Consider the following 8,806-nt stretch of genomic DNA (forward strand, 5'->3'; position numbering starts at 1 on the left):
GTGTTTTGATTGCTTGGCCTCAGAGTGGCTTTAGATTATTTATTGTAGATTCCTAGCTTGGCTTTAAAGCTCAATCACTCTCCCCGCCACTGTAGCACACACAAACATATAAATCTTTCCAAAAAAAAAAAAAAAGTTTCAGGAGCGGCTCTCTCGCTCTCCCGGTTTGCGCTTCTGAAGTTGCAAAGGTTACTGAAAGATATGTTTGTCTTTTTCCACTTCGCTGAAGGGTGAACTCTGTTCAATGCGACGGGAAATGGATTACCAATTCATTGAAGGCGCTGCGTCACTCCTCATTGAGTTGGACAAATAGCAAATTAATTTTTAGCTGCTTAATTTCTCACAGTTCTCCGCGGAATTTCCGATAACGTCAAATTGCCGATCGCAGCCACGTGAGCTCCCTCGACTTTTCATCAGATTCATTAAAAAAAAAAAAAAAAGGCGCCGCCGTGGAGACGCTCCGGAGGAAACTCTCCCGTTCCTGCACGCTTCCTCCACCGCCGCCGCCGCCGCGCAGCTGCACAAACCGAAGTCAAGTGTTTAATTGGAATTAGAGTATTAATATTACGGAGGTGATTGGAAAAGTTACTCTGGAAACTTTTCGCAGGGGCACGGCGACATGAAAGGGGCCGTCTGAGCCAGAGCCGCTCCCTGATGGAGTCAAGTGCAGGTCTGGAGGTAGCGACATTGGATAAAGCAGCAGCGGCGTATTGACAGGGCGGTATTGATGTTTCAATTAGAGCGGCGTTACATAGCGCCGCAGCATGGTAACACGGTGCGTCTCCTGCCATCTGCTCTGCTTCCACGTCTGACGAACGAGGCACGTGGGGCTAATCGAGCCGCACATGAGCGATGGGACCGTGAGATCCCGCTCTCAGACGCACACGCGCGTGCGCGCGCACGCCCTATACGCACGTCCTTATGCAGAAAAATGCAGGGAGGGTGGGGGGGGGAGAGGGAGAGCTCCTCAGCCCCGCTGTTTAAACAGCCTTCAAACAGCCTATGATTCCTCCCCTTCTCCCTTCACATGTGCCACGGGAGCAGCCAGCAGGTTATTGCTCCGACAAGAAAACAGGCAAAAGCAGCAGATGCACGAGATGAAATTCTTCAAAAAGCTCATCTGACGCAGGGACAAAAAAAACAAAAAAAAAAGAGGAGGGGAGGGAGGCTAGCTGTCTCTGCCAGGTTTTCTCGTGCTGGGACACTCTGAAATAACAGTGTGCATTATGCCTGCCATTATTGGCTGCCAAACCACACGAATCAAAGACCTCATTGTGTGGATTACCTCGTTAATCTGTTGATGCCATTGAGTAGTATTGCAGGTGTTAATGTGCCAGGTTTTTTTCCCCCTCCTATCTTCTCTTATTAGGGAGGTGTAGCGTTAGGTTGGTAATCTGCTTTAAATGCTTTCTGGGGAATGAGAATCAACGCCAAGAGAACTGTGTTATGGTGAAGGGCTTTCTCTTAATACAGCACACAGAGGGGACCGGCAAGAGCGAGGCTGCGGCGTCAATGCCAACGGGGACAAGCGAATGAGCTACACGCCCCACGCCACTTGTTGAAATATATGACTGTATGAATAATGAAAGAGGAAGAGGAAAAGTGCTAAAGCAGCCCCACAATGGCATCCATCACAGAGATGCCTCATTGCTCTTCTGTTCTCTCCTGTGGAAAAAAAAACAAAAAAAACGCTCTGCTTGTGTCACTTTGGAGGAGCTAACCAAAGCTCGCCTCTGCAACTGCCTGAGTTGATTTGGAGGTGAACTGTAAGCCAGAAAAAGAAGAGAGAAGGAAGGAGAGAATCAGAGAGAAAGACAGAGGGAATGGCACAGAGAAAGAGAGGTAATCCTCCCTTTTTCTGCTCCCCAGGGTGGTCTCTTCATCCAGGGCCTCAAAGAGGGACAGAATACACCTCCTCACCACAATGGAGGGGACCCATAGGGGCTGTTGCTCTCCGTGTGTGTGTGTGTGTGCGTGTGTGTGTGGTGGGGGTGCAGCTTTAAGCAGGCCTTTGAGTGGCCTAATTGCATTGGAATACAGCAGTCTGAGAGCTGGCTCAGAACACGGCGGGCTGCTGGAGGGGTTAGCGCCCGCACCTCGACAGCCACACTCAGCAAAAGAGCCCCGGCACAATGCACACAATTAATGCGCTCCCTCTCGTTAACTCTCTCCCCACTTTTTGTCCTCTCCCACTTTTATCTCATTCTCCTCCTTCTTACCCCATATCTTGCTCTTCCCTCGCTCTCCTTTGCCTCACTTACACTCCCCCCCCCCCACACACACACACATACACAACCCTTCCCCCCATCTTCCCCACCCGGTATGCAGTCACTCACTCCTCTACCGCATTAATCCTCCCATACAGCCCGTCAATCTCCCACTCTTTGATGCGCACAACAATTACAGTAAGGATGAAAGCCGCGGGTCGGCCACCATTATGTAAGACTTGAAACGAGCCTTGGTGAGAATTATTTATATCTGGACAACTCATCTGAAATCAAACCTTGAGGATGTGACACCTCCGTTCCTCTATATTTTTGTAACTGATTTGAGCTTTGCTTAAAGAAGTGTTCTACGTGTTGTCTGTCACTATAGGTTGGATTCTCGGCTCTCTTTAATTTAGGCTGCAGGATTCACTGGGCTACACTGTGGAAGCCAGAATTCATTTAATTTGAAGATAATGTCCTCAGCTGACGATTAAAAAACACTAAGGTGGCAATAATAGGTGCCCTGTTCTTTGTTCAATTTTGATTTAAAAAAAAGTGAACAATTTTAATGCTGATCGGTCAAAAATACCATTTTCCCCCAGAACTCTGATTGTTGTTTATTTGGAACTTTAGAAAACTCTTCACCTTCAACTCTTCAAATTTGGGCGCTCAGACTCGGCTGTTCGGTGCTGGAACTCCTCCCCAGATGCACAAACTGCAGACTCTGCACGTTGCGATTATCCTCACTAGACCAGATTATGAAAATAACCCCGAGTTGCGGCCTCACCTACACCGTTCCCGCCGTGGTTATTGGATCCTCCGAGACCTCCACGTGTATTTTATTATTTCTCTCCTGATGGTTGAACGACTGTAATTTCTTAAACTGATGTTACACTCCACTCCCCCCCACCCCTCTCTCTGTCCTCATCCTTAAACGGGACACTCTGTACAATCAATGGGTTTTTAAAAAACATAACATATTCATGCCCCCACCCCCTGCCCCACCCCCATCCATTCCTCTGATTTTCTTTATTACGCGAGCCGTGTCTTAATAAAATCTAATTATTTCGGCTCGCAGGACACTTTCTAGTGAGAAATTGGCAGAGGGATGTGGGCTGATGTATGGGGAGACGGCCACCTAATTAGAGCGTTAGAAATTGAATCTTTACAGCACATGGGTCATATAATTATCCTACTGTTAATTTAACGCTTACATTCTCCGCTGTTCATTTTTATTCCCTTAAATGTAGTTTGGCATTGGCCCTCGGCTCACAGCTCTCTGCTTTCTTTCTTTTTTTTTGGGAAGGGGGGGGGGGGTTTCAGCTGCACAAGAGGAGGCAGCGTGGCCCCTAACATTGGCCCCTCTGAGTGATTGAATAACTGAGGACCCCGCAGTCCAAATAACAAGGCTCGCATCATTTATGCATTGTTAAGCCATGTAATTGAAACCAGCCATAGTTTGCATATTACACCATTAAAATAATGTGCTTTGCGTTTCTCCCAACACGACTATTTAAGCCTGTGTGGCGATGTGGTAATTCCTTGAATTACTGCCTAATTACCACAATGTTCTTTTGATTTGGCCGATTTCAATGTTGTGCCACAATAATGGTTAATATTACCAGAATGAATTACTGGGCCGAGCTTCCAAACTTTTCCGATAGTCCGTCAGTGCAGCCGGACTCACGTCCAAACATGATCATTAGCCAATAAAAAGCCATTTATTTGAGTTACATGTGGAATCTCCTAAGCTGAGTGTTTTATATCCCTGTTTACATGATTATCAACATCAATGTCACGCATTTTTACAGGTGTTTCATTATTATTGTCTGCGGTTCTTCCTTGAATAACAAAGGTGTGTATTCAAGACTAAAGGCCACGTTTCCAGGCTTTAAAATACTGACGTGCTGATCTAATGTTGGGACTTTAAAGGACAATCGCAACCCTCTATTTAAGTCTCAACTATTTATTTTTACGTTATCAGAGAACGGTGGAACAAATGATCGGGAGTGGAACACGTGCCCGAATGTTGTTCAAAAACATGATGTGTGTCCTTGTATGAACTTTTGGAATATATTAACATTTGCTATGAGAGGGATTTAAGTGTCCTGGACATTTTCAATGTACAAATACTACAGTATTAGGGTTTTTTTTGCCTATTTAAATGGAATCCCACAGATAGATATTAAACAAAGTCAAGATATAAATGAACTAATCAATGGCTGTAAAATAAAGTTTTTAATTAGCACTATTTTGTAAATTGAGGCGACTTTGAAGGACTGTACTCGTTGATTTATAGGTTTAATTTGTTACTAGTATGTATTATTTTGTTGATGTGTTGGATTTTTACAGCTCATTGATTAACTAAAATGGAGTTTAATTGCAGTTCTACAGTAGAGGTTACAAAAGGATTCTAATATTTGAAATTACGAGGGATGTGCAAACACGATTAACAACTTTAAAGACATTTGTGTCAGGATTTTTGGGTGAGTCTTTTTCTGCTTTTTTTTCCCGTGTTTGCTTTTTGTCACTGCAGCACTGAGAGGAGACATAATCTCTCATCTTTTCCAGTTTTCCGAGCCCTTTCTCTCTCTCAGGGTCCTGTGCTCTTTACTCCTCCCTCCTTTATCCCTGTGAAGGCTTTGTCCCCGCAGCAGAGAGCCTCTCTAAATAGAGGCCTTTAGATGGCCCAGGAACAGGGGAGGCGTGGGGGGGGGGGCAGAAGCAACGCCGCTGCTGTTGTTTCATTTACCTCTCCCTATGGCAACCAGCAGTGGCCGAGCAGGAATGTCCCCCTCTCTGGACAAAGTCCTGGTCCCTGAAGCTGACACCGAGGGCGACAGCAGCTGGGACAGGATGGTAGGTTGCCCTCCCTCCCTGCCCTGGACTGGAGGCCCGAGTCTGAGTCTTAATCCTCCCCTTCACATGTGTCTCCCTTCACTTTGCTGCAGCAACCAGAGAAGCTCTTCACACACTATTAACTCTAAAAGACTTGTATATAAGAGCTGAAAATAAGTCTGAATCTCTTTTGATGATTGATGGAAAAGACTCTGGAAGACTCTCGGGGCAGGTGCACCACGCTGTGGTCCTGCAGAGATTTCACAGGGCCACAACCAACCATTTACAGCAAACCCAAAGGTTTCCAAAACAATATGACCTCTTAAGAAAAGTGGTTTAAGCTAAATTTAGAGACCCAACTTGTTTCTAGGGAGAATTTTATTTTGCTTGGCGCCACAGAAAAAGGCAAATACAGCCTGTTTGGGTGCAGATGTTTTTATTTTGTATTTTTCAGGGCTGCAAGAAATGTCCAACACATGACAAGACGTCCATTTGTACAAGAATTTTTTTCTAAAAATGAATACAAATTACGATTTTGCTGCAGATGTGAAACTAAATAATTGTATTATCTGTGTGCAAGAAACAGCTAAAGTGTTTAAATGGCAAGTGGGTGTTCTGACTGCTAAGAAAAAAGAAAAACAAAACAGAATTTTCCCTTTCTTTAAACCTGATTTAATTATGGTTGATTTTGAATAAAGTACTTTTAAACTAAAATGTGCCTCAATTTCTCCTTTTACCAAACATTTTAGTTTAGCACAATGCAAAACGTCTGACATTTCAGACTGAGAGCATTAGTACGAGACTGTTTGTTGTTCAATCTGCAATTACGCCAGCCTCCCTGTTGTTTTAAAAGGTGCTTTGGACAAAAATGATTTTCTTTTTCACGCTTCCAAGTCATTATTGATACGTATAAACATACTCAGCACTTTGGGAAACCATACATATGTTCTTCCAAACATGCAGAGAATGCAAAAATAACAATGTAACACAGAGTGCAAGCAACAATCTGTCCTGGAACGTGCACAAACGCATGCATGTCATCGGATATTATTTTTGATGCAAGCCCTTTCTGAATGAAGTCATACACATTTCCAGTAATACAGCTTAAATCATAATTAACAACTAAATGGCAGTGGAAACCTCAGGAATTATCAGATCCTACGCCACAGAGCTTTGAAATAATTTCGACTACCTGCAGCCCAAGTCCTGATATCAAAGTAATTCAACTGTATCTTACAGTTGCACCGCTGATCCTGGTGCTCCGTCTCCCCATGCTTCTCTCCGGCTCCCCGCTTTCACGGGAGCCTCAACTCGCACCTCTCCAACAAAGAGAGTAGTGTTTGCTGAGGCGTCCCAGCAGCCAATCGCCGCGGCGTTGCCCCTGGAAACCACGTCCATCATCTGTTGAGGACCAATGAGTGGCGCGGGGCGGGGCGGAGTCCAGGTGCGCCTCGGCGTCCACTTGGCAGAGCGCCCGGGAGCCGCCTGTGGGCAGGAGAGTATCTGTCAAATGCGAGGTTCCTTTAATAAGAGCGACCAGTCCGGCTCCGAGAGTCATGGCGACCGCAGCGTCTAACCACTACAACATCCTCACCTCCAGCGCATCCATAGTGCACTCGGAGCCTGGCAGCATGCAGCAAGCCACGGCGTACCGGGACGCGCAGAGCCTGTTGCAAAGCGACTACCAGCTGCAGAGCAACAGCCACACTCTCAGCCACGCACATCAGTGGATCACGGCGCTGTCCCACGGAGAGGGAGCACCATGGTCGTCCAGCCCGCTCGGCGCGGAGCAGGACATCAAACCCGCGGTGCAGAGCGCGCGGGACGAGATGCACAACTCCAACAGCAATCTGCAGCACCAGTCACGGCCGCCGCACCTGGTGCACCAGACGCACGGGAACCACCACGACGGCCGAGCCTGGAGAACCACCACCGCGGCGCACATACCGAGCATGGCGACGACGAACGGCCAGAGCCTTATATACTCCCAGCCGGGCTTCAGCGTCAACGGGCTGATCCCAGGCAGCGGACAGGGGATGCACCACCACAACCTAAGAGACAGTCATGACGACCACCACAGCCCGCACCTCAGCGACCACGGCCACCCTCCGTCCCAACATCAGCACCAGCACCGACCGCAGAGCCACCACGACCACTCAGACGAGGACACGCCGACCTCGGACGACTTGGAACAGTTCGCCAAGCAGTTCAAGCAGCGGAGGATCAAGCTGGGCTTCACGCAGGCGGACGTAGGACTCGCCCTGGGGACCCTGTACGGAAATGTGTTTTCCCAAACCACCATATGCAGGTTTGAGGCCCTGCAGCTCAGCTTCAAAAACATGTGCAAGCTGAAGCCTCTGTTGAACAAGTGGTTGGAGGAGGCGGACTCCACCTCGGGCAGCCCGACCAGCCTGGACAAAATCGCAGCGCAGGGGAGAAAAAGGAAAAAACGGACATCAATCGAGGTAAGCGTAAAGGGAGCTTTGGAGAGCCATTTTTTGAAGTGCCCTAAACCGTCGGCGTCGGAAATAATCTCCCTGGCGGACAATCTGCACTTGGAGAAAGAAGTAGTGAGGGTTTGGTTTTGTAACAGGAGACAGAAGGAGAAACGCATGACACCTCCCGGAGCTCTGCCCGGGAGCGAGGATGTGTACGGGGACACGCCGCCGCACCACGGGGTCCAGACCCCGGTGCAATGAACTCTGTTGGAGCGCTCATCCAGGACACGTTTATCCTTTTTATTTATCCCCAAGGTTATATATAAATCACTGGACTATGAGACACTATAGTGGGTGTTTTATGTATAATAGATTGCAGTGAGTACGCCACAATATCTGCAGTTAATATCCGACAGATGGAAAATGAGCGAGGAGAGGACGTGATGTGTTTTTGTCTCTCCCAGAGCTGAAGGAACACAAGCCTGCGTTGTGCTCTCCGAGGATACATGCCCAGCACTGTGACTCCAGTCGACGCAGTTTCAAGGTGTAGCCCCTATTGTGTGTTGAAATTATACTTAGCCAGACAAAAAAAAGCAGCATAGATGGTGGGGGTGACAGGCTACCTGGTTTCAGATGAGCAGCTGAATGGTTTCCATTCTCCTCTTTACTATCTAAACACAGACCAGGTTCTTGACGTGCGTAAAAGGAAAATTGACGCAGAGTTTTGCAGCTTAGGCGGTCAGCACTGATGGTGGGGTAGGGGGGGGGGGGGGGGGGGGGGGGGGTGGGGGGTCAAAGGAGCTGCGATAATGGATTAAACCGGAGGCCAGAAAAGGCTGCAACACCCGTCCAGTGGAGACCAGCTGAGGGTGAGCAACGCCTGAGTCCCATCTGTCAGCCAGGGCGCATTCACACACTGCTGGGGAGACGCAGCCATCCAGCTTTTAGTTTTTTATTTATTCTGACGGAGGTTATTATTATTATTATTATTATTATTATTATTATTATTATTATTATTATTATTATTGTTCATTTTAGCAGTTCAGGGGCTAAACTTTAGTAATTGGCCCGCTGATGTGATGAATAAAGAGAATGTGACCTCTGTCATCATCAAGCTATAGGACCCCAAAAACAGGCCATTCTATACATTTTCCATGAGCAGCCATTAAATAATCGGTATCTGCCCCCCCCCCCCCCCCCCCCCACCCCACCCCCACCCCGAGAGATGGTCCCGGCTCCAGGAAGGGCTCCGTGGCGAATGATTGGATTATTTGGCACTTTTCCACAGGATGGGCTTTACAGATTCAGAGTTTGACAAACGAA

At 47.4% G+C, this 8,806-nt stretch overlaps 1 protein-coding gene across 1 annotated transcript; it reads left to right on the forward strand.

Annotated features, from left to right (window-relative positions):
- The first annotated feature begins 3,228 nt into the window (after nucleotides 1-3,228).
- On the forward strand, nucleotides 3,229-8,076 carry pou3f2b (POU class 3 homeobox 2b). The gene has a single exon (XM_029838369.1). It carries the CDS (start codon nucleotides 6,602-6,604, stop codon nucleotides 7,742-7,744), a length of 1,143 nt encoding a protein of 380 aa, XP_029694229.1. The 5' UTR covers nucleotides 3,229-6,601; the 3' UTR covers nucleotides 7,745-8,076.
- Nucleotides 8,077-8,806: the final 730 nt, after the last annotated feature.

Source organism: Takifugu rubripes, chromosome 7 (genome assembly GCF_901000725.2).
Source record: "Takifugu rubripes chromosome 7, fTakRub1.2, whole genome shotgun sequence".
Taxonomy (NCBI): Eukaryota; Metazoa; Chordata; class Actinopteri; order Tetraodontiformes; family Tetraodontidae; genus Takifugu; species Takifugu rubripes.